This window comes from Pagrus pagrus (genome assembly GCF_965226575.1).
Source record: "Pagrus pagrus genome assembly, chromosome: 23".
Lineage (NCBI taxonomy): Eukaryota > Metazoa > Chordata > Actinopteri > Spariformes > Sparidae > Pagrus > Pagrus pagrus.
Genome location: NC_140205.1, coordinates 24658425 through 24685474, shown reverse-complemented (window position 1 = coordinate 24685474; position 27050 = coordinate 24658425). Strand labels below are relative to the sequence as shown.

General features: G+C 40.4%; 2 protein-coding genes across 5 annotated transcripts in view; one reads left to right on the top strand and one right to left on the bottom strand.

Moving 5' to 3' along the window:
- il17ra1a (interleukin 17 receptor A1a) overlaps window positions 1–16616 on the top strand; it is a 30049-nt gene extending 13433 nt beyond the window's left edge. For all 3 annotated transcript variants that reach the window (XM_084345152.1, XM_084345151.1, XM_084345153.1), the window contains 7 exons: window positions 8265–8391; window positions 8717–8764; window positions 8850–8995; window positions 9713–9787; window positions 9905–9974; window positions 12829–12939; window positions 13034–16616. In XM_084345152.1, the coding sequence (XP_084201278.1) occupies window positions 8265–8391; window positions 8717–8764; window positions 8850–8995; window positions 9713–9787; window positions 9905–9974; window positions 12829–12939; window positions 13034–14502 (2046 nt within the window). In that variant the 3' untranslated portion in view covers window positions 14503–16616. The remainder of the gene's footprint in view (window positions 1–8264; window positions 8392–8716; window positions 8765–8849; window positions 8996–9712; window positions 9788–9904; window positions 9975–12828; window positions 12940–13033) is intronic.
- tmem121b (transmembrane protein 121B) overlaps window positions 1–26058 on the bottom strand; it is a 29596-nt gene extending 3538 nt beyond the window's left edge. The window contains exon 1 of one of the 2 annotated variants that reach the window (XR_014621499.1): window positions 24250–26058. Coding sequence is in view for 1 of the 2 variants with exons in the window: in XM_084345154.1 (XP_084201280.1) it covers window positions 24405–25583 (1179 nt within the window). In the remaining variant the exon portion in view is untranslated. Of the gene's footprint in view, window positions 1–16760 lie in introns of those variants that run through there. The other variant, XM_084345154.1, reaches the window with a different exon arrangement.
- Between the last annotated feature and the right edge of the window lie 992 nt (window positions 26059–27050).

Genomic DNA, 27050 nt, shown 5'->3' with positions numbered 1-27050 from the left:
GAGAGTGAAAGAGACGAGATGAGTGTGTGTGTGTGTGGAAAGCAGTTATTTGGTGTAGGATATTACTCTCCTGCAATTTAATACAAATTAGTTTCCACATCTTAACATGATATCTAGTCATACCGACATCAGGCTGCAGACTCTACAAATACCATACATTCTAACTAGCGATGGTAGGCTACGTTAAATTAGCTAACATCAATTTTACATTACCTTGTGTCGGCGACTCTTAGTGAGCTGGTGTTAACAACTGGATGCTTTCAGTTCAGATCCCAGGCGAAAAAAAAGTATACTTTAACATACTAAATTTAAGCACACTTAGTGTACTTCATAAGCACAAATTATTGTACTCAAAGTGTTATTTTCGAGTACTAAAAACGTACTTAGTATACTATTGATATTTCATTATTGCTACTTAAGATATACTAAAATACGACTTAGTATACTTGACTGTACTATTTTGAGACACCATTAAGATCAACTTAAATATACTTAAGTACACTTTTCTCTACTAATACTGTACTTATTTATAATGTTCTTTAGTTCGATTTAAAGTATACTTTAATCCACTTTTCAGATTACTATTAATACATTTAGAATATACTGGAAATGTATTTCTAATTTAATCATAATGTGTTGCCATTGCATTTTAAATATATTTACAAAAATTAAAAAGTTGTACTTAAGTATATTATAGTTCATCTTAATGGTGTCTCAAAATAGTACAGATAAGTACACTAAGTTGTACTTTAGTATGTCTAAAGTAGCACTCATGATATATCATTAGTATACTAAGTACATTGTTAGCACATCGAAAATAATATACTGTGAGTACACTAATTATGTGTGCAGAAAGTATACTAGATGTATTTCATTAAAGTACACTTCAACAGTACACAGAAAGTATATTTTTTTCATAATTAATTTGAATTTCAAATGACTTTTAAGTAAACATAAAAAATAATTAGAACATACTTGAGGTAGAAAAAAAGTTTATTTTTAACATGCACGGCATTACAGGGAAAATGTGCATAATAAAGTACATTTAAGTACATCTTTAACAACATTTTCAAACAGTTTCTCTTCATCTCTTCACCAAACCACCGATGGTCATCCCCACAACAGAACCTAACAAGTAGTCAAATAAACAGGTAGTCAAATAAAATCTGGGTCTTGAATGAACTCCCTCTGCGTATATAATTTGCATGCCAACAAAGCATAATGTATAAAATTGTTATAAATCTCAGGATTTATAGAGAAGAAACTCCTTTATGAAAAGAAAATATACATATATTAATATACAACTGAAGAGTGAAATCAAATGTCTTGTGTTATTAAATAATGTAACAAGAAAGAAACTGTACCTTTGGAGGAACTGTTGAGCGTTGTCCCACTGGGTAGTGTATGTTGCAACAGTAGTTACTCCCAAACAGCAGGCAGGATGGCTCATAAAGGATGGAGCAGGGCTGGGAATCCTCACAGAGGCCGTAGAGGGGGTCCTCACAAAGGATGGAGCAGGGCAGCGGGGCCTCACAGAGGATGAAGTTGGGCTTGGGGTCTTCACAGGGGACAGAGGAGAAGGAGAAGGTCTGGGAGTCCTTCTAGCCACTAAATTCGGCTTTACTGAGGCCAACTGTGCTCCACCAAATCGTGATTTAGTGAACTGGAAAGAGAAACAATAATGATGAGTTAATTTTATGATGCAACGCATACAAACAATTCATACAAGACATTAACTACCGCAACAGTATTCACCATAGCTAAACTTGGAGGGGGCGCAGGAAAGACTGCTGGGCTGCATTATCAGTTGCATCAAGGGCTGAGACTGAGACCACAGGCTGGACATCAGCAGGAGACTGAGTGGCAGGCTGCTAAAACAACAGCATTATGACATGTGCTGTAACAGCAACAGCATAACAGCAATGTAAACAGACATGCGAGATGCAATTTTTCTACAGTTCACCTTAAAAGTGTGAAATCCACAACTAGAGGCCATGAACCCTCTAAAGAGGGTGGTCTGTCCACGGGCCTGCATGGGGCATTTCTCAATCTGAAACAATCAGAATTGTATTCAGCCTGGAGTGAGACACTCAGTGTACAGTCCATGTTCAGATTAATACAATCTGCACCATCAGAATGACTATTTCTCATCTAGTGATATGCATGGTCATGAGTAATAGGTGGATATTTTGCTGTACTTTACCTTCTGGGAGAGATCATGCCATTTGCGCTGCCTCGGGGCTGGTCTGTTGCCTCCTCCAGCAGGCCAAACCCCAGAGCTGGCGAATGTCCTCAGTCTCACCATCCACCTCCCCTACTCCCATTGCTTTGTGGCTCTTTGGTTTAGTGCTCATCTGAAGACAACATGGAAATAATAACAGTGGTTACAACTATAAATCACAGCACAGACATAGTGTGCTGAACAAGTGTGTAGGTCCTGTGAAATTCCAATCTCTGTGCAATTACCATATTTACAGGCTATATTTTTTTATTAATGCTACATAGCATTTTATCTTTATATTACAAAGATGTGCTCACTTCTGTGCAATTATCCAACTGTGGTCAGTGAGATGCGTATATCATGTATACATTTATTTATTTTGATTTTATTTATCAATTAATCAATCTTTTCCTCTACTTTTGACTCTTGAGCTGCTATTACAAGTTACTGGTGTAGGATCAATAGAGGTCACGTTATCTTGTCGTTTTTGCATTCAGATACTGTACTGACATGACTATACTGTATCTGCAGACATGAACAGCTTTCATACATAGCTTCAGGTTGGCTGATAAGGTCCGTTATTTCTTGGAAGTAGTTTAAATCGAAATCATAAACTAAGCAGCTAGACGACCGGTTAACATGTAGGCTAAACCAGTAGACTGTACAAGTGTACTAAGCAAAACAACTTAACACTGAATGTCAACAGGTAAACACGTGCTGACCTATGGTCCGGGACCGGACGGGAGAGCGCAGGGGAGTCCGTTTTCCTCCTGCGCTGAAGCTGGTTAGCTTCAGGGCTAACACCCTTCACTTCACTTTGCTGCCAGACAGCAGTTGGTAAAACAATAGGAGAGACGTTACGTGGTCTGGAGAAGCTTGTGCGTTTATTTGGCCACATACTGAACTGCACATGCACGGCTAACCTCTTCCTCTGCTCTGCTAATGTCTGCTCCAACCTCACCTGCTGCTCCCTCCACTACACACACACACACACACACACACACACGCAATGCTCCTCTTCATCATGTAATATTACACTGTGCTACTGAAGCACATACACACAGGCGTAACGCTGCCGCTACCAAGAGCAGTAATAATAGGTTAACTTACAGTAGCTGTAAGACTGACGTTAGCTAACGTTAACGTTGGTTATCTGGCTAGCTATGATGACTGAAGTTGCTGAATCACGTCATGACTCGCCAACGAAATCATAGAATTAGCCGGTGTGACGAATGGAAGTATAAAATGTATGACCATTCGATCAGAAAATAAAAACACTGAATGTACTTACTGTGAATCAGAAGTAGGTTTGTGCTTGCTTCGCTTCGCGACGGAGACTTTAGCGGGTCAATGTCATTCAACAGCAACGTGACCAGAATGAAGCGCCGTGAATGGTGGAGCTCAAGGAGGCGGAGCTGAGCGCAATGCGCTGATTGGACGGCAAAGATGCAAACGTTGCTATTTGAATTAGGCGCCTTGCTTTCCAAACAATATTTGAAAAAAATCCCTGCTCAGATTGACTATAATGTACTGTAACAATGTGTTTTTTCCATAGGCTAAATAAACTTATATCTTTCTGACAATCAAGTATTTGTGCATTAATGTAAGTCTGTTTTAAAATATGGTTTTACTAAGCATATTTTATTTCAAAGTACTTATAGTAGTATATTAGTATTCATAATAAAAGCATACTGATTTCAAGTCTTTTGTAATACACAGTTAGTATGCTTTATTAAAGTGCACTTTAGTTTCACTTAATTGGAAATGAATTTAGGTACACTTAAAAAAGTGCAAATGAAGTTGAGTTTGTTTTAAGCCGTACTTCTTCATAAAATGTATATTAAATAGTTCTAACAGTGGTAATTTAGTGTAGTACTTATAAAAGGAGTAATTACTTAGCAATACACTTTCTACATATTGCATGTATGTGCTAGTTTGTTTGTTTTCATTTCATTCCCAGTTATCTATTAAAGTACATTTTTAATAAGTGTGCCTAAGTTCACTTCCAATGATGTTAAATTTAAGGGCACTTTAATAAAGTATACTAACTATATATTACAAACAAGTAAGCTTTTAATAAAAATACTAATCTACTACTAAAAGTGCTTTGAAATAAAATATACTTTGTAAAAGTATATTTTAGTAAAGTAAAGTATATTTTAGAACAATTTAAAATAGACTTACAATAAAGTACACTTTTAATAAGTATACCTAAGTTCACTTTCAAAGAAGTGCAAATTAAGTGCACTTTAATAAAGTATATTAACCGTACATTACAAATGACTCAAAAATAAGGACACTTTTAATAAGAATACTAATCTACTACTATACGCGCTTTGAAATAAAGAATACTTTGTAAAAGTATACTTTAGAACAATTTAAAATAGACTTACAGTGAAGTACACTTTTAATAAGTGTACTTAAGTTCACTTCCAAAGAAGTGCAAATTAAGTGCACTTTAATAAAGTATATTAACTGTATATTACAAATGACTCAAAAATAAGTACACTTTTAATAAGAATACTAATCTACTACTATAAGTGCTTTGAAATAAAGTATACTTTGTAAAAGTATACTTTAGAACAATTTACAATAGACTTACAGTGAAGTACACTTTTAATAAGTGTACTTAAGTTCACTTCCAAAGAAGTGCAAATTAAGTGTACTTTAATAAAGTATATTAACCGTATATTACAAGTGACTCAAAAATAAGTACACTTTTAATAAGAATACTAATCTACTACTATAAGTGCATTGAAATAAAGTATACTTTTTAAAAGTATACTTTAGAACAATTTACATTAGACTTACAATAAAGTACACTTCTAATAAGTTCAATAAAGTACAACTTTAATTATTGCATAATTAGTATGTTTAATTTTAGTATATTAAAGATTAACTTAATCGCATATATTTAAAAGTACACTTTCTAAAAGTATATATTAAATATACTACAAATTAAGCACAAAAAGTAAAAGTATATTTTTAATAACCTTTGTATGCTACAAATATATTTTTAATATATTTAAGTATAATACTTTTTCACCTGGGATGTTGAATCATTGATGACATGCTGTTGTGGTACACCAGTTCTGCTGTGCAGTAGACACATTGCACTTTGTTACCTTCTTTTTTAAGTGTGGAATGATCCCAAACTTTGGACATTCTCGGACGGTTTCTTGGCTCTCCGCCATCGCGCCAACTCAATTCTGAACGTAGTGGTGTGTGTCCGCAATAACAGTCCGTGTGAAAAAATGATCCCTGAGCTAAGCAGGCCTCATAACGCGGGTGATAGGAATTAAACAAAGCCTCTAGGCAGAGATTTTTCTTCAACCATTTTTTGTAATCGAATTATTCAAGTTACTCGAGTAATCATTTGAGCTCTAATAATCACCATCAGTAAACAGTATGTCTCACTGTCTGACTCAGACAGTGAGACATGCTGTTTTCTGGGGGAAAGTTCACTGAAGTGTCGGTCGGGAGGGCTGACCGTCGCGGTGATTTTTTCCAATACAAGTTTCCAGAGACAGTAACTACAACAACACAATAGGTCCACTATTGGAGTCATGGTGAGTTAAAGTTTTTTGCTCGGAATCACGTCACATAATCACCACCATTCAACTGCGAGAGCCGTCTGGCTCTGCTGCCGGGGACAGACCCTGTTTTTCAGGCAGAAATGTGATGAACAGTCGGGGGGACAGACAGGATGACAGACAGGATTACAGAGGCTTTTCCACATATAACTGCAGTATTTTTTTCCTCATATAAGTTGCAAAAGACACGACCAGTTACCACAATACTGTTGTTTGGTCCTGTAACGTTGCTTTGTGGCTTGACGTGTGGGACATTTCTCTTTTATTTGATGAGTGAAGGATCTGTTTAGCTGTCAGCCTCCAGCTTATCCATTCACACAGATGACATCTCGCCTCTGCTGTGGCTCAGGGCCAGATGGAAACTGTCCCCCCTCCCCGTATCTGTAACTTTCACACAGACGGCGATGCGGAGAAACAGCGCATTATTCCAGCACTGAAAGGGCAGTGTGAATGGTGCTATTGACTTGGCAGCTTTCTCTCCTATAACTCCACTGCCATCACCTCCGCGTAGTTAAGTGAAAATCAGTTCATAAACATGCACAGTGAACGTGATGTTTTTATACACGTTTAATGGGAATGCCAATATGGTGTGAATGGATCACTGGTTTGCAGAGCAGAAACATTAACTGGCAACATTTTATCCTGGCTAATAGGCAGTTACTATCAACATTTTTATCAAACTAACGTTGCTCAGTCACTTGTTTGTTGATACTCCCCTCTCACAGGCTGCCGAATTGGGACGTTACTTTTATAGGGGGGGGGGTTGTTGGTGACAAAAGCTGTCCCTGCTTCAAGGATCCTCTAATAGCAAGACTCAACTGCAATAGCCAGGTTTCAACTTGTAGAGGGCAGTCGCTATGCATATTTATAACACAATATGTAGAATTCAGATACTCCTAAATGTCAAGATATGGACCTGAATCAATCAACAACACTACTAAACAACCACATACATCAGTATTGGCCAGCATATGCCCTCTCTGTGGCAACAGCTACAAACAGGATGTTGATAACAGATGGAACTTAATTCCTGAATGAAACAGTTTACGATACACTGTAAGAAACCAGTGAAGAAAAGCTGAGATGCAGGCTGCTGCTTCTTAATACAGACCTGGGGTCCGTTTCACAAAGCAGGTTTAGTGAAAACTCTGAGTCTGTTAACCCTGAAATGAGGGAAACTCTGAGTTTTCTGTTTCACAAAGGGAGGTAACTCAAACCAGAGAAAGAGGGCTAACTCTAGCCTGTTTCACAGAGAGAGGTTACTTAAGCTCTCGGTCAGTTACCATGGTAACATACTCTATGAACCTAACCTGGTCGGGACCAGGTTTTTCTCAACAAACCTCGAGTTTCTCTCTGTCTCCGCCCTCTTTCAGCCACACACGGTATTTGATTTCCTCATTCATTCAGTCAGCAGGCGAGTTTTGGAGTAATATAGTTCTGCCGTCTGTTTTTTGAGAAAATCATTGCAAAAGTCAGTCAGTAGGCCTACATGTGAAGTTACATTAGGTGGCGACTATTTTCACTACCATGGCATGTCCTTTTGATAATGATCCCGTGGATGAAGGTGCAGCATTCCTGCGCAGAGAATTAAATATTCGTTGGGAGATGATTATCAGACCGCGCATAGATGTTCTTGCATTTCCAGACAATTATCTTTTTGAGCGGTACCGTTTCACGTCACAGTCCATCATTTACATACACAACCTAATCCGTCCTTACATTTCCAACATTACCAACCGAAGTCATGCTCTCACATCCCAGCAGATATTGTGTGTTGCGCTGCGTTTTTTTTTTTTTTCTTTTGAATAGGGAGTTTTTTTTATACAACGTCGGAGATGCAGAGCACTTGAGCAAGGCAACTGTATGCAGAGCGGTCAGAAAAGTGTGCCTCGCCCTGAAACGCCCAGTGGGGTGAAAAACGTAGCCCTCCTCTTCCCCGTTGCCATGGTGACTCGTCGAATCGAGGCTCCATTGATGCTGTCTTTTTATACTTGTGGCGCACGCGCTTAACTCCAGGTGAAACTACTCCGAGTTGATCAAACTAACTCAAATCAGCTGTTCTGGAACCGAAAACTCAGAGTTTCCTATCTCAGAGTAGATCAACTCAGAGTTCAAGGTTAGACTCAGAGTTTGTTGAACCTGCTTTGTGAAACGGACCCCTGTTCAGTTCTTAAGCACACTTCCCCCAAACTGGATTAATGTTGTTTACTGGAATGCACATGAAATGTGCCGCCGTATTATAACAGAAAGTATAAATATTAGATTAGACTCTGAAGCCGATGCTCAATATTAAATGCCGTAGATCTGTATCAGAGATAAAAACCTGATTTGGACAACGGTTGTATAGCTCTACGTGAAACCGAGCAACACTGTTTGTTGCAACAGTTTCTAATCAGTCAAAACAGTCAAGTCAAGTTTGATTCCCTGACAACATTATTTTGTGTTTGCAGTGGTCATTCTCAGCTAACATGGTAGTGGTGGACCCCGGTCAGACATACCTGGTCTCTGTTTTTAACATTCCCAAACCAGAGTTAGGCCACAGCTGGTATGATGTCAGCACTAACGTCACCGTTCCAGGTAAGTTGAAGAGTTGTTTTTGATTGAGCAAATGAAACTGTTCCAGAAAGTGCCTCTTTATGCTCCTGTCACTGTTTGAGTTTAGTTCTATTTTATTGAATATATTTCTCTATTTGTGGTTAGTGAATTCTTTCTCATTACAGCTTAACCGTCTTATATGCCCATTTAATGAGATGATTCACGCAACTATTAGGCATTTATCTTCACTCAGAACAATGCTTTTTTAGGTGAACTAAACAAAACTAGGGAGAATTTGTGTCATCTTTACTTTGCTCATTTGTAGATCTTTGAGTCTTTGTGACGTTGATGAAATTCTGTTTCCCAGATTGTCGAGATCACACAATGCAGAAGACCCAGTTCTGCATAGATCGAGGTGTGTCCTTGTTTTTCTTAGTCCAATAAAAGTAAGTGAATCATATACACCATTTATAACATGTTGTCTTGTTGCTGTGCTGTAGGAAGTCTGTGGCAGTCTAACATCATCATCACTGCTGTCAGTGGCAGATCTACCCTGGTTGTAAGCTTCAGTCCTGACAGACTCTGTGAGAAGTATATAGTTATTGTAAGCTGCTCCAATAACCAACATGTGAACCATACATATAAGGTAAGGTTACAACATACTGGAGATTCCAAATGCTTGGTTATTTGAAGAATATTTGTGCTTACTTACATAGAAGATGTCAGCAAATTTCAGCAATTTGGTCCTAAACATGACTGTATGTGCTCATCACAACATCCTCTGTTTTGTACTGAAAACCTAGTTTTTACCCCAGTTTCTCTCTTGACTTCAGTGCAGGAAACTCTGTGCCCTGTTTCTCTGTGCAGTGGTTCTTCTGCCGATTGTAGAAAAAAAAAGGCTTCATATTATACTATTATACTTATATAAGGGGATGATCGATGTAATTCACTTCACCTGTCAGCGGTTATAATGTGGTAGCTCACCAGTCTATTATCACACCCTTAATGAAACACATGGCACCCTTACCCATTGTATTATTCTTCCCTTGGTATACCTAACCAAGTGTCAAAGTAAAGGGATAATGCAAAGCAAGGTCCAACAGAGGCACACACACAAGGTGCATTTCTGTAACAGGACAACCCTTATGTTGTAGGCATTTTTTTCTTAGCAACATCTCTCTATGTGATTTCCTCCTTAAAAATTGACATTAATCCCAATTACTTTTTTGAGATTTGTTTTTTAAACAGACAGCCGTTCTTCTCAAATGTACAAAAACTGTCAGAAAATGTCATGTGAATTGATAGATGTCTCGGTAAGGGCCTCATCTAAAAATATGCACGCAAAATAAACTCTCTTCTCCAGGCTAATCAGACGACCCTGAATGTAACTTTCAGCTTTGATAAATGGCCGAAATCCTGCTGCCAGTTTGATGCCGAGGTAAAGCTACTCAACTCTATTCTGTTGAGTGATGTTAGTTCATCACTAAGCTAGTTTTTCTATTATCTACGATCATATCTGCCCTTAAAGTTAACATGCCTTCATTCTTCACTGCAGATCAAACCTCTTTTCCCACAATGTGGTCAGGATTGTGCTCGTCAAAGGAGAACTCTTAATGTTTGTGATGGTATGTTGGTAGATACGAAGCATCAATATTATGGCTAAGGAGGAGAATAACTTGTTGATGTATCTAGTGATTACAGTGCAACGTTAGAGTTAAGGAAATGTTTATGTAGATGGTGAATTGAAGTCACAATTTTTTTGCTACGTGCAAATAGACAAAACAAATCTTCACCAATTCCAAAAAACATTTTCGAAAAAAAAACCATGGTGGGCCTCATGGTCAAAATACAATAACATTTCACAAACACAATGGCATTGTCATTGTATTTGTGTTATCTCAAATGTTGCGTTTTCTGAAATGTTGTGTTTGACCCTGAGGGCCAATGTAAAAAATGCTGCATAATGAGACAACACAACCAAATACAGAAAACACAATCAATTATGGAAGACAGAACTAAATACAGACAGCCAGAGACCTTTAAAGGTGACATATTATGCTCATTTCTGCTTGTTGACATGGGTCCTTGATGTCTAAATGAAATGATAGTAACATGCTTTGGTCGAAAAAACCGAAGGATTGAGCACAGCAGGGTTGTTTACACACCAGTTTCACAGCCCTGCTCTAAGCAGCCGGTTTCAGTGACTTTCCCTTTTATGCTAATGAGCTACTGCGTGCGCCGCCCACTTCTTCCTGCCGGCCAGAAGACGTGAGGACGTCATCGCGTGACCATGGCAACGAGTGATACACAGCAACTTTCAATAAAGTTGAGAAAAAAAACAAAAAAAACAAAAACAACGAGCGATACACAGCGCGACGCAGCTTTTCTGTGTCCATGCCTGCATATAACTGATAGTAGCACAGCAGACATGTAGCAGGTAGCCCCTGTCTCCGGCTCCAAAACAAAGTAGTGACTGCTTTACTGCAGATAACGTTTTGGTACCCTGAGGTCTGGTCTCTCATGCCAGCAGCTAACGCTACAGGCTGTAGCATTAGCTATACCGTTAGCTGTAGCCTACAGCTAACGCTACACACGTATTACATGTATACCAACACACAGGAAAACGGTCAGAGGACAGTCTCCCAGAGCCATGACATCTGCCCAACTACAGCAGCTCCTCGGGCTGTCACACAGTCAGCAGTGCATTCAGACAAGACACTTCTAGAAGTTTGCTTACACACTGTCCTTTAGCACAACATGCTAATGACTGAACGTAGCTCACTGGCCGTGAATAACAGAGACCAGTTCATACCGTTTCCTCTGCGTGTTCACCGCGGAACAGCAGCTAAACGTCCGCGAACAACTGACACACACAACTGAGACGATTTCACACCGTCTCCTCTGTTCACCGCGGAGCAGCAGCTCACTGTCCGCGAACAACTGAGACATTTCACCCCGTCTCCTCCCCATGTTCACGGCTGAGCAGTGGTTCACCGGCCGGTTAGAAGCGATAAAATCTCAATATCCTAATTCATTTTCTCAATTCACCGTCATGTTTTAAAAGAGTGCTGATATGACAAATTAACGACTCCTACGGCCAGTAAGCCCAACGTTGATAACTTCACATGTAATGTTAGTTCAGCCTCATATTCACATCCACGGTTAGCGTTAGCTCATGTGCTAAACGGCCAAAGTAACACAAACTATACTGTTTTTTAAATACTTACAGTTCCATCATTGACAGTGGGTATGAATCCATCTTTTAAGGGACAATCTCGTTGCCAGTCCAGCGTTATACTGACCCTGGTTGCTGAAACAGTCCAGCGTGAAGTGACTGGCACAGACCATAACGCTTCTGCTCACTGAAGCTGGGACCCTGATAAATAAAAAGTAGCCACTTCGCTCTGATATCCTCTTTGGTAGGGAGGCGATGTAGCGAAACAGGAGGATCCGTGCATCCGACGACAGAGCAGCAGTGCTTGGCTTTCGGGTTGTACATGGTAGCGGTCAGGCTGTCGCGTACAAGTTAGCGAGGACGAGAAAATGGCGGATCCTCGTTCAGGTAGCTGGCGTAATGTGGGAGGAGATACCCAGCGCAGGGGCTGGGAGTATGCAAATCACCCGGACTGTTACGTAACAATCCGGGTGAAATCCAAACGGCTCATTTAGAGACTCAATTCCTGACTCTGCCAGGTACAAAATATTGACTCAGTTGTCAAAACTCATGCTTACGGGCACTCCGGATACGCAAAGATACATACTAAAGCAAGGAAAAAGTCAGTTTTGCGTAATATGTCCCCTTTAATATAAGGTTCACTAACATTGGCATTTTTTCCCTTTAATTGCATTTAAAGGTTTCCCTAAAATACTTATTCTGCTGCACAAACGCAGGGCTTTTGAAAGTACTAGATCATGGCCCATTCAAAATGTGCCTCTTCAGAACAGGTCGATTGCTTGGCCTCTGGTATTGCTGCTCTCAGCTTTCTCAAGAACTGCTTATCTAAACTTCACTGACTGCTAAGTTCATGAAAACGTTAAGAAAGATAAGACAATCTGATGTCCAAGGTGGAAATAATCTCAAATAAGTAGATTGTTGAACAAACATGAGCCCAAAGCATGTATCAAGATGTGGTTTTTACAGTAATTATCAAAGTTTGAATTGTTTTTACATAATTTACGTATGTACAATATTAACTTCAGGTATTTGTGTAAACAAAACAGTTAACAGTTTTAATCAAGTTATTAATAGTAATTTTATGTTGCCATGTAACATAGAGTAAGCCACATTTGGACTGAAACTGACATCCATAGTGGGCTAAACATAGACCAAATCACACTAAATGTAGCCATATTGTATAAAAAACAAAAGCAACATGGACGTTGAATCAACAAAGTCATTCGGTTTCAGCCACGGGAACCATGTGATTCTGTAAAAACACCTGCACTGCTTCTCAATAAACTGTGATCTGATTTCCACAGCAAGTCCAACACATGCGCCCATTGTCCCTCTGTACACATTTGTCGTCCCGGGAGTGGTGTTTTTGTGTGTAGTGATGGCACTTATTATGTGTGTCATCTGCAGAAAGCCAGGTCAGTCACATGTACATTTTCAGTTCTATCCATAATGAGTTCAATTGGTTTGAAATTACTTGTACTGTGCTAATGGCATATTCTATGTGCTTAGGACAACCTGTTACTGCAGCACCTGTGGGAGGTGATGAACCATGGCAGCAGCAGCAGCTTAAACAAGCTCCCAAAGTTCTGATCATCTACTCCCAGGACCACCACCTCTACAGGGACATAGTGCTAAAACTTTGCGCCTTCCTCCAGACCAAGTGTGGCACTAAGGTGCTGGTGGACTTGCTGGACACAACCTCGGTTGGGATGGTGGGTCGCCTTCGGTGGCTTGAGTGGCAACGGCAGCAGTTAAAAAACCCGTTGGACAAAATCCTGGTGCTGTGCTCACAAGGCGTCCAGGCAAAATGGAGGGCCATGTGTGGTCAAGGTCGGGTGACATTGAGGGAAGACGTTTTTTCCCCTACTGACGACATGCTCACTCCCTTTCTCAACCTCTTCCTACCAGATATGCACCAGGCAGGCATGCTGGGCAGGTACATGGTGGCTTACTTTGATGACATCAGCAGTGATCAAGACGTGCCATCAGTTTTTGACATTGGAGTCAAATACAAGTTGATGAAGCATTTTGAAGAGCTATACTTCCGCATCCTAGACATTGAGAAGTATCAGCCAGGTCAGGTCAACCACATTGAGGGTATCGGTAAGGATGAATATTTCAGTTGTCCCTCAGGCAGAGCCCTGAAGAATGCCATCGAAACCTTCCAGGCCTACCAGTTGGAAAATCCTGATTGGTTTGAGAAGGAGTGTGTGGACAGTGAGGAGGATGTCACAATGGAGGCCAACGTGCTCATTGACCAGCTGCAGATCCCTCCAGTCATGGAGTGTGTACCTCTAATCCAAGATGGGCTTCCTGTCTACATCCATGAGGTAGAAATCAATAAAAACAGCAACAGTATTCACCTCCTTACACCTGAACTGAATACAGAGTGTGAGCTGTCGTCAGTGGCAGAAGTTTCACCAGGGGTGAACCCTGTGTGCAAACATCAGTACTGTTCCAACCTAGATGAAGTGTTGACAGATCAGATGTATCTTCACAGCCCCAGTCCAGAATCTGTCCATATAGTTGAGCCTGTTTTGAACAGGCTGCCACCAACAAGACAGAACTGGCTCTCCCTCAAGGAAGAACCCTTGGGTCAAATTCCCTGTGAGGACAATGAGGAGGATTCCCTACAAGCTATGATCCAACTCTCCACTCATTTTGACCAGAGAAGCTCAGCCCCCCAGAACTCCCTGGACTCAAACCCTCCAAATTCCTCAAGTGCCAGCAGGCAGAGTGAATATTTCGCTCCATCCGAAGTCAGCCAATCTCAGCCCGTGGAGATGGAGGAGTATGAGGTTCTGGAGCCCAGCGAAAAGGGTCAGAGCAGTGGATCTGATCAAGGCTACATCTCCAAAATGTCCTCGCAGCACGAACCGCCTTTGAAAGAAGATCCACTTAAGGCACTGAGAAGGCTGCAGGAGCAGCTGCTTCAGAGAAATCTCTGTTATTATGACATAGGCACTGAAGGAAACTGATGTTCATGTACCAAAGTCCCAGCAATAAGTACTAAACCTTCACTGACTTCAACAAATGAAGCTCTGGCAAAAGTTCAGACAGGAAGACTACTCTTTCACATACTCAGTCCTTAGTTTATGCTGCATACCAGTTACATGGGAGACCGCTCGCCTGAATTGGAAAGTGGGAAATCTCGCAGCTGTCTCACGACATTTCACCGAGGCACACCCCCTTTTGGTCAGAATATCCACTGTCGGACTCGGTCCTCATGAGTGTACACCGAGTTGAGCGAGGATAGACAAACGACATGACAAACAAAGATGGCTGCGCCCATAACTGATGTATTTTCTTTGTATTTGTACCACGTTGGTCGTTTTAATGTCAATTTTAAATGCTCTTACACACTTGATTACATTACTGCTTTAATCCGGTCACCAATTTATGCATTGCACGGTCTTGCTGTGCCTGCATTACAATGTAAAGTTTTGTTTTCGAGCTGGTTTGCTAAATAGGCTAATGTAGCAAACAATAACAAAGCAATGACTAGCTTGCTACTGCCCTGATGGCATCCATGTTCTTCCGACTTGTCGTGTAGCGATGATAAACGTGAACGCTAAAAGTGCTACAAGCCAGGAAATGACGTCACGTTCTCGCGTAAGAGCAACTTGGGTGAGTTGTCTCCCATGTAACTGGAATGCAGCATTATTTCTCACACCATCCCATCATTCACCTCCTCCTCATCCTGTCATCTTGCTGCTGTCTTTTTAAAATATGATTGTCTCCTGCCTTTTTGTTGATTCATGCTGCAGTTTTGCGTGTGCCTTCCACCTCCCCATCACCGCCCAGTCTTTGCGGATTCACCATCTTCATAGTTTCATCAGCCTATCTGTCTCAGAAGAGTCATCAACCAAGCAAGACTTTCTGACTCACAGTGCAGTGTGGGGCTTATATGTTACCTATCTGATGTTTGTTGAATATAAAAACCTACATATTATCAATATGTCGTTTGATCAAAATTCAATTTTTGAATGGGTTGCAAATGTGTTGTATATATGTATATTGTAAAAACAAACTGTTGGATGGATGAATGGAATGATTGTTGAATGGATGTTGCACCTGGATTTGCCAAGATTGGGGCAAATTGGACTTCTTGGATGAAAGAAGAAATAATTGATTCATTTGCACTCAATTTTCTAAGAGACAGTGTCCATTAATAGGAACTGCAGCTGAATGAACTTGCTCTTTCAGTTCATCACTCAGACATGAAGTTACAAGGCTGGATTACCAACCAGGCAAAGCAGCAACTGCCCAGGGATCCAAGAGGGTTGCAGACAGGTTGTATCAAACAAGTCCTATTAAAATGGGCCCAGAAAAGTCACCAGCTGTAATCAATTATAATCACTCAGAAGAAACTAAGAGGCTATGTTATGAAGAACTTTCTCTAATCACCAAAATTAATCGTTCAAGTTACTGTATGTATATGTATATATATATATATATATATATATATATTTTTTTTTTTTTTTGAGCCAGTTGATTTGGTTACATTTTCAGAAGACCTATAATAAAATCCGATTTAAAGCAAACTTCATGAATGTTTTTTGTAACAAAGAAGCCATCACAGAAAAATGAGAGCTTGAGAAATCACTGGAATTGAGGACTACCATATACTGTACATTATCTTTACGATTGTATGTACATTTTTGTCCACTGCTGTAGGCTACATCTCAAGTATGAAAAAGCTAAAACCTCACCATGCAGAATTTATATTAACTATGATAATCTAGTCATGGGCACCGTCTCACTCTAGCTACAAAATTAAGTTACGCTGTCTCCAAAAGAAGTCTGGACTAAATGGTCAAAGTCTGGAACCCATGGCTGGCTTTGGGTAATTGCTGCTTGGTGTGGATAAAAAAGAAGCTGGTCAGCCAAATTTTGTGATTGAATTAAAAAAGAAGCTTATACTTTTTGGTTCTGAGGGACTGATTACAGAATCGAAAGTTTACTGTTGATGTTTTGAAGTGCTGATTTTTTTCTACTGCTCTGAAGAAAATATTTTCAGGTGATGTGTTGTCTTCTACAGTTGGCCTTTAAAGCTCCAACATGTAATAAAAGTATTCTGGGAGTGAAGGTATGTTGAAAATAACATTTTTATCATTGTGTTCCTGTAAGGATTTTTTTCTTGTGAAGTGAAGGACTTTGTTAAAAATCCACTTATCTTTGGTTAAGGGTCAGTCACTTTCCTCTGAATGCAAAATAAATAATCACTTCACATAAGTACGTTCTTCAGCTTTATTTTAGGTTTCAACCACATAAAATTCTGTCTTACAACTACAGTAGATACATTGGATTATATCAGTACAGATATTCACCACACAACTTAACAGTACAGGTAGAATCCTATCTGTAAACAACAGCAATGTTCTTCTGTAAACAAGTTTTCAGAAAAGGAACACCCATATAAGACAGAAGAGCATTTAAATTGCACACATTGAGTTTTGCATTGCATGTTAATTGAAGGCTGAAAAAAGAAAACATTCGAATCTGTGTAGCATGATAAGCTAATTTTGAATATGTATGTCCATGAAAGCCTTTGGTGGTTTCAGTGTGGCTAAACGCTGTGCTTATTCATGCAGGTTAAAGGCCGACTATACTGCAGTTTAAAGTTGAATGCAAACAAATGGTCCTGCTTGTGATTCAACTGTGATAAGCTTCATGTGTAAATCCAAATAAAGATTGATAGCGAGCCTTTCCAGCAGCCCAAGATACATATACAGAGGTTTAGTAACTTACTGGCACAAGGAAATACAAAAGAGTATAAAATATGATATCTTCAATACTTTGGCAATATATGATCAGCAATAAACAACAGAAGCTGTTCTCAGTGCAACATAAGAAACAAAGCTGAGAGAACCACTTAAGTAGTCAACATGTCATATTGTGTGAATAGCAGCAGCTCTATGATCTGTAATCCTCCAGAAAGGTAAAACATGAGAGCCACCTTCACAACAGCACCCTGATGTCTGCAACAAATCAAAAGGTAACTGAATCATGTCTCCATCCAAGATTCTATTTGATTTTTCAGAGTGAAAGTTCATTGTGAACCCTGTGAAAAGTATTTTGTCAAAGTAATGTCAAGATCCACACCTCATTGTCTACATCAGCAGATAGAGTATTTGTCATGGAGATACCTCAGTTGTCATTATATAACTTCATTCTAGTAAAAAACAGGTAGCCTGGAAAACTGAGGAAGACTGGCATCACATGTGACTACTGTGGGGAACACTGGAGCAGTGAAACAGTGAGGATCCTGGAGAAGAAACACCAGAAACAGACAATATCAGCTGTCTGTGAACAACAAACCAAAACCACTCACAGCATCCAGTGGGAAGAGGTCAAAGGCCATTGATCAGGCGTCAGTGAAGACAGTGGTTACCATCTCTCCCTTATATGACCATGTTCCACAATTAGGTCTCATGATGACACCTGAGCAAACTATCTGCTGAATAATTGCATGAGATGTATTTGAAAGCTCTTACTTTTTCAGACTAATTATTATATGTTTTATTGTTCTAAATAATAATACTCATTCCATTTATCCATTATCTTCCCCTTATCCAGGGTCGGGTCGCGGAGGCAGTAGGCTTAGAAGGGTATTCCAGACCTCCTTCTCCCCAGCAACTCTTACCGGCTCCTCCTGGGGGATCCTGAGGCCTTCCCAGACCAGATGGGATATATATAGTCCCTCCAGCAAGTTCTGGGTCTGCCCCAGGGTCTCCTCCCAGTTGGTCATGCCCAGTACACGCACCAAGGAAGCATCCTAACAAGATGCCTGAACCACCTCAGCTGGCTCTTTTAGACGTGAAGGAGCTACTCCGAGCTCCCCGCGGATGACCGAACTCCTCACCCTATCTCTAAGCTTGAGCCCAGCCACCCTACCATCATTATTTATTATTATTAAGAATAAACAAGCCTTTGATTGCCTGCAGTGGAAATGACTGAACTTGAGTCCTATCCCTTTCTCCACACCTTCAATTAAAACTGACCCACAGGTGGCAGCCTGCATGACCTCAAACAGCTTTCTGCAGTACATAGGTGCAGGCAGATATGATAATAATTGATGATAAAAGATGTGTCAGGTGGACTTAATATGAGACAAAAATGCAAAAAATTTAGGTTTTGTTAGATGACTGCATGCTCCAGCTGAGTTTAGTTTCGGCCCCTGTTGCCCCCCCAGCTTTAACTTCGGAGGGGGGAGCCCATAGATTGATCTGCACAGGACTGCAAGACTTGGGATTGTTTGTTTGCATTGGTCAAACTGACCTCTTCCTGTTATCTGCTTATCCTCATACAGAAGCAGCCAAAAGCTGAAAATCTGATGGTTACCAGAGTGTGCATTCTAAGAAGTTCACTGTCTTTTCATGACTATAGTGGTTTTAACATTCTCTTATTTTTCCTGCATAAAATTACTTTTAAAGCTTCCTTACAGCTGAAGGTTCCTTCAAGGACTTTTAACAAAACCTTCCACATTAGTCAGAAAATATCTTAGGTTCAAAAGCTATCTAGATCCAATTCAAAATGTTGATTAAACCTAGATTTACACACCTGCTGGGAGGGCCTGTATGTATTTGGCCAGCCACTATTGTGTGTATGACTGTAGCCAGCCCTTATCTATGGCAGTTGACGGCTGACGGCTAAGTCAGAATGAGGCAATACAGCCACTATTTTTCGAGTCAGTCATTTCGGTGTGGTAAACGTAAATTAACAATTACCTGGACCCTAATCTCCAAATCTATGTATTTTTAATATTTAGAATAGCAAGCACAGGGAGCTATAACATTCTGACAGTGTATCTTTAAATTAGACAGAGAGTTTAAATTTGATTTAAACTGAGCTTTTAATCCTTTTGGTTCGACATGGCTATGTTCGCCAACACATGGAACCATTAGAGCAGAATTGTCCTGAGACCAGGCGAGTCACACTTGGTTTTTGCATATGTGACTGGTTTTACCAACCAATCAATATATTTTGCATCAAAGTTGGCCATATTCTAAGCAAACTGCACGTTTTGAGACTGCTTCCTCCAGTCAGTCACCACTATCAGTCCGTTTCAATACAGCATGGAAGTCACCTGCAGAGACCTGAAACTTGTCTCACATAGGTTGGAGCTGTTACACATGTCACCTTGAATGTTATATATTATTGTCACAATTACATACTTCATTCTTATTTTGAGATTCACTGATTTTTCAGTTCAGTCTGTAGTACAACTACACGGCCAAAACTATGTGTAGATACCCAATTAATATCAGCCATGTGTCCACTGGCCACTGGTGTTGGGTGATAAGGCGTGGCTTGTGTTGAAGGGGTCAGGCCAGGGCTCTGTGGAGGCCAGTCAAGTTCTTCAACACCAAACTGGGAAAAACATTCTTTTATGGAGCTTGCTGCATGGTGCCAATGTCATGAGAAGACAGAGGAGGACTTTCACCAAGTTGTTTTTTAAAGAGACAACACAAGCATACCTCAACTTTGACAAAAATAAGACTTAGTCTGCAAGTTCAATTTCAATGCTGTATTGAAATGATGAGAAACAATTGGCCGCCTGGAAGGTAAGCACAAATGTAAGACACTCCAGTACACTTGGAAACATCAGCAACAAAACGTTTGTGTGATTTGTAGTAAAGAGGCTAAATCCTGATAAAACTCTGATTTGGTCCTTTCTGGTGGGTTCCTCCTCATCAGTCTCGATCCCTCAGCAATCTTCCTACACTGCTCACAAGACACAACCTCTGACCTGCATACACTGATCACCGACAGAGAAGCAAACAAAACTGGCAATTTAAATTTAAATGTTATGGTTCATTTCAATGGAACAGCCTTGTAGTTGACTGTCTTTACCAAAAGTCAGATAAAAAGGTCAAACAATGTTGATGTAATCTCTGTGCATCCAGTACAGACCGGTCTGAGCCCAACTCAATCGCCAGAATAGATGTTGGAGGTGTACATTTCTGCAAGCCATGGATATGTTGAAACTTCACATTTCTTTATGTTGCAACTTTATGTTTCTTAAGGTTCAGTTTTCAATTTTATGTTGTGACAGTGTTGTGCTCATGTTCTGGTTGTAGTTAGGCCCAAAAACAACTTGGTTAGGGTTAAGGAAATATCTTGTCTTGGCTTTAAATACCAGTTTTGATTGCCACAAACACAACTGGAGATGTCCCAACTTGCTGTCAACAATACATTTTCTGATATGAAAAATGAGACCCTCCCCATCTCAGTTGCCTTCACAAGCCTGTTGACGGGTTGTTGAAGTTGTTTAATGCTGCTGGACTGTGAATGATTTCTGGCAGCAGTCCAAAGGATGTGACTTTATTCACTTTCTTGAGTGCCTCCTCTCAGTACCGACTCTCCACTCTGCTAACATCGAGCAACATTAGCTAACGTTAGTTTAGATATGGCTAACATAAATTAACAACCAACTTCCAAAACAACACGAGCCCCTTCAAAAATATCCAATGGTTTCTCAGTTACAAATATTGAAACAGTCTTGAACTGTGGTGACAGCCTTCTTGCCTGTAACTACACCACCATCCCCTCCACCTCCTGATATGACAGTCCAGTCATAAACCTAATGTGAACGTGATATGACACGTTTTGTAGAAATGTATGGTAGGTATGAACAAATCAATGGTTTGAAGAAACGTCAACTGTCAAAATGTTGTCCTGGAGACTGGTGAGCTCTGTTTAGCCTAACTTAGCACAACCACTGGAAGCACAGGGAAATTGTTGGTCAAATCCAGAGTTACAACACAGCTCAAACCAGGCAGCTCTGTCATGAACACAGACCTTTTGAGATGATAGATGCAGTTACAAATGATAGATGCATTTGTTCTACAATGACAATGAGCATGGATGATCTGTGTCACCAGTAACAAAAATCATGTGAAAAACAACACTGACATTTGAATACTTTATGGAGTTGTCATTGTGAATGTTGTTACACATTCAGCAGACAGACATTTGGAGTTATGAGCCAAAAGAAGCTAAAAATCCATCCAATCTACTGTTAACAAAAAAATATTGATTAGAGCAGCTTTATGTAACAGTTATGATGTAATAGGTAAAGAATATGACTTGGATTTCCTATGTCATAATTGATTGGCTTAAGTAATTAATGATTACTTACAGTGTAATGATACACTGAAATAATTTTATCATTAGTATCCCTTTAAACAGACTTTTTCAGAGCAATGTGATTCCATACATTCTAAAGTACTAAGAAATGAATGTAAACATCTATAGTCCCAGACTCGACTCCCAGGAGTGTTGAAAATGACAGAAACTTTATCAGAGTCTGCAAAGTTTGTATATACTTGTCATCACCTTTTAGCAAAGAAGAAATACTGTAGGCCTATGAACGAATGATAAAAGATTGTTTTGTGGATAGACTGAGAGCTGGGCCCGTAGATGACCCAGAGAAGTACTGCGCTTAAAATGACAGATGTCCGAGTGAACAGTAGCCAGTATGACAGAAAAGTCAAAGTAGTAAAACAGTATCACAGCCAGTGATACCAACATAGTTCTTGTTGGCCAGGGGTCCATTTGAAAAGGCTGTAGAAAACCTGTTTTTCATGGCACTGTTGGACCTTTATTCAGGCATTAACTTACACACACGTCTACTCTACTCTCAGTACCAGACACAGCGTTAACGACCAGCACAGACCAGCAGACAACACTGTCATTAATAGAAAACACTAATGTACATGGGTGAAGCAGAGCCCTGGTGACTCAAATCAGAGGAATTCTTCAAATTGCACTTTGCGTTTCAACACTACACACAGTCCAGCTGCTGTCTCTCTGTCTTCTATTCAATTGCAGCGATGAAACTCACAGACTGAACACCCACAACTCAACAAGGTCCACTGCACTACAGTTCCTTCTCCATTTGTTGTAGGCTATTGTAGGTGTTGTGTTTGACTGTAGCACCTGTAGACTGGTCTGGAAAGGGAGCATTGTAAGGCTGGTACAGATGATGCATTCCAGACATGTACATAAATTGGAAAATCCATTGTCCTTTTATGTAAAATGTTATCAGCCTCAGAAGCAAGAACCCCAAACAGAAAACTCAAAACAATTTGTCAGCTCCGAGGTTTCAGAGATGCAGTTATCTGACATCATGCCTGCATAGAAATATACACTGTAAACTTCAACACAGACTCAAAGTGCTTTGAAAACGTTTTAGCCTATCATAATGAATCCCTAGATTATTTTTTGCATCATATTTTATATTCTTCATAACCCCAATGTGGTTATGTGCTTAACACAACTAATGATGACTAAATTACAGAGCTTGCAACTGTCTCAGGGCCCCATGAAGATGTTTGGTATGATGTGCCACTAAATGGCAAGGGACCTTCATTTTTATCAAGTCTGGGCGCCTTTTCTTATAGATGTGACGTAAATCAAAATTTAATAGGGCTGCAACTACATCCTCAATAGGGGTTCAAAGCTAATTTTTACATCATGGCTCTGGACCAGGTTAATTGGGCTCCGTAGATGGTATTTGGTAGCATTTAAAATTGCTGATTATCTGTGTGTAGGATAACAGTGCATATTACATATTTTGAAATTTGCACGTAACATTTAAAATGGAGCTGACCGGCTGTTTAGATCATAGCGTTATTTTGAGAGTAGATGTTTTTTGTTTTTTTGCCTGTTAGTAAACTTAAAGCTGTGTAAGAGACATCTTTGCAAGTTTTAACAACAAATATAAAATTCAAAGGTACAGTTGCACAAATGGTTGATAATCAGTTAAGGGGTTTGCACTGACAATGAATTACAGTCAGCCCTTGATATAAGCAAACTACTACACAGCTGCCCTGGGGCCCACAAACAACAAGGGGTCCCAAATTTGCAAATTAGAACTGTGAAGTCTCTTAGTAACTCTGTTTATTGTGGTCATTATGTTAGTAGTCTGTTTAATGATGAAGTTTGAGTTTACTGTTCTGTCTTTGCCTTCGACATAAAAGAACTGAAACTGGAATCATTTACTTCCAATGGATCTAACCCTGCAGATGTTTTCAATTGAAATCTATCTATCTATCTATATACATATACATATATTTGATATTTCTGCCTTCATGGATATAATTCAATCCATATACAACATTTTAAAAATTCTACAGGGATAACTCCTTTCATAAATGATCTCTGTCCCTGTTGCCACGGACAATCCATTTTTTCCCCACAGTGTTTGTTATAAGGCAGTTACAATTAAAACTGCCTTCAGTGTGATCTGAGAGTCGTCGAAATGTAATTTTCAATGGCCCAGGGCTCTCAACAAGACCCCTCTCTTAGACAGGTCCAGTTTTACAATCTTGTTGATACTATATTATTACTGTAATATTTGAGTTGACATGCCTTAATTAAATTGGTGTCTAATCAATTATAACCAAACTAAAATGGGGTGCAAAGGACCTAGACAGTGGCCCACAGTTCACTTTTTACCCAAGGTGCACTGCCACTACAGGCTACAGAGGCTGAGGAAGTCATCTGAAGTCACCTTAGAGGTACCTGAGAAAATATGTAGCCTATTTTTGCAATTTGAGTGGCTTGACTCTTTAAGTTTAGCCAACTTGGATCAATTCAGTGTTTGGTTCCAATGTAAATTTACTTGGTGACATAACTATGCAAAGTGTATTACTTTAACCTGCACCGTTTTGTGGGAAAGGTAGCCTATCTAAGCTGATGCGTTGTTGCCTCAGTACCTTACACGTAGGTTTGTTGTGTGTCCTGCTTTTCAGAGGTTGTGGTTTTAATTGGGATTTTCCAATTTCCAGCTGTGTCTGGAACGCAGCACAGATTCTCTACTTTCCTGCCATCAGCACAGGCGGACCGGACCGGACCGGACCGGGCCCAGGCTCTATGACTGGGTGACTGCCAAGGTGTTGACGTATCCATGTGGACACATGTCGTTCTCGGAGACGCAGTGGGAGAACTGGGCCGGGTTGCTGCCGCTGGTCAGCCTCCGGACACCCTGCACCGCTACACACTGCTCCACCAGCTCCAGGAACTTACACACCAAGAAGAAGATGTTTTTGAACATGAACACCGACACCGGCATCTTGTAGACGTAGACCTGGAAACACCTGACCACCAGCAGGGGTGCGTTGACCACCAGGCCCGTGGAGAAGCGGGCCCACAGCCACCGGCAGCGCAGCTCCGACGCCGTCAGCTCGTAGAGCCAGATCACCGGCACCGCAAGGGCCACGAAATACACCGAGATGACGGTGTATTTCAGGTAGACCATAGGGATCTCGCTCCTAAGCAGCATTTCCACCAGTGTGAAGCTGTCCAGCAGGTCCAGGCAGGTGCTCATGAAGCAGCTCTGGGAGCGGTGCCGCGTCGCGCCGTTTAAATCCTCGATGATGGAGTTGATGAGACAGAAGAGCAGCGGCGCTGACAGCAGCATGATGATCTTGAAGCCGGTCACCCCGCACGGGACCTTGAGCGCGATCAGGTCCAGGATGGAGGTCTCCAGGATGAGCACCACCTTCGGGGTGCAGGCGATAACATAGATGAGCCAAGCCAGGTAGGCGTAGGTGAACTCCCCGAGGTTGCAACCGAAGATGGAGCTCTTCTGGTGGAAGCCGCAGGCCCGCTCTCTCTTGCTCCGCGCGTTCTTCATAAAGAAAATCCCCCAGCCCGAGATGACCACCAGGTCCGTGGCAATCCATGAGCACCAGTAAAGGTCGGTGAAGATGATGAGGTAGAAGTCCAGAATGCCTCCTTGGAAGATAAGCAGGAGGAAGCAGAGCGCCTTGTACAGCAGACTCCTCTTGGATTTGTGCGCCAGCAGGGGAGCGGTCTGGATGAACTCCCCCGATGTCATGATGCAGGCGGCGGCCGCGGCTGAGGAGACCAGGGGCTGGATGCTGCCGCTCTCCTCCGGAATGATGCTGCCGCTGGTGGTCTGGGTGTCCCGCCTCCTGCTCAGCTGCCCAGATTCCGGAGAAGAGGAGACAGGGGAGTCTGGGCAATAGTTCGCTTCGGATCGGAGGTACTCGGCCTTCGGATTGTCGTTGTCAGTTTCCGAGATCATTGTATTTGTGCGGTCACCTCCCTTTCTTCCTTTTCTTCCTTCCTTCCTGATGCCTTTAAAGGTGTAGAGAAAGAGACATGCGCAGAGACAGGCGTGGACTGACAGTTACTGCCATTCCTCTGCTTTTGTGTAGGCCTATAGGCTGACGGTTATTTTCATTCATTTATTAATAGGCCTACGGTTTTCAATAAATGATTTCTATTAACAAACACACATCTCCGTCAGTGATGCCTTCACACATAACATCATATAACTGACTTAAGAGGAAAACGACAATAAAGAAGTAATAAAAAATAGAACAAAGAAATTCTGACAAAAATATTATCAAAATGTTAACTGCAACCACTGATGAACTAATTCATGTTGTTTTTTTTTTGTTTGTTTGTTTTAACAATTATGTTTTTGAGTGGTGATAGGGGCCACATTGACGTGCTTGGGGCCCGTCCCTCCCACACTTTGTGCAATACTTTTTTATGCTGCTAGTCATTTGGAAAGATGTTATATCACTTCATAAGCAGTGAACTTAAAGGAACACTATGTAGTTTTGGAGAAGAGAATCAAACTCAGAATTTAAATATTTACAATAATAATGAGGTAATAATACAAACTCAGAAACAGTGCCATACTGTTTATTAACAAGCTGTTTTCAGGGGAAAATAAGGTCCCCAGAACACGGTCTGAAGCTAGAAAGGTGGCAGGGTCCGCCGCATATAAACAAAGTAAAACGGTATAAACTGTGTTGTCGTTTGTTTATTCAGTCATGAAGAGAGTTTGTATTTAGTTTGTTTAACAAAGCCAATTCTCTTCACATTAACATTTCCTCACCTGAACCACAGAGTGCTCCTCTGAAATGATTAAGGTGTGCTCTTGGTTCTCTAACAAGAGGAGCAGAGTACCTTTGAGGCAGCATTGATTTTGTTTGGGCAGCAGAAAAAGGTGAAAACAACACATATGATATTGTGTGTTTCCTGGTTTTAACGACTGCATTACAGTAAACCGATGTCATTTTCTGAACTACTTGTTCTAATACTTGTCTTTATCCACATAGTCATTGGATCCACATTACTGATGATTATTTATCAAAAAATGTCATTGTGTTGATTTTTTAAAAAGTACATATCAGTAGTAACCGCATATTGTCACAATACTGACATCTAGGTATTTGGTCTAAAATATTGTGATATTTGATTTTGTTGTCCAGTCCTAGCATTTAGAAGTGCTTTTGAGGAGAATTCAAAACATAGCCTAAAATATTGCCTTCACTAGTAAAAACACTGATTTGTGAAACTATAATGTATTGAATCTACATTAAGACCTTAATATAATAATAATAATAATAATAATAATAATAATAATAATGAACTTAATTTATATAGCACCTTTGAAAACACAGTTTACAAAGTGCTTTGACAAACAAGCAAAACCAATAAACTCAGGAAGACAGTATTACAGAATAAATGCTCAACA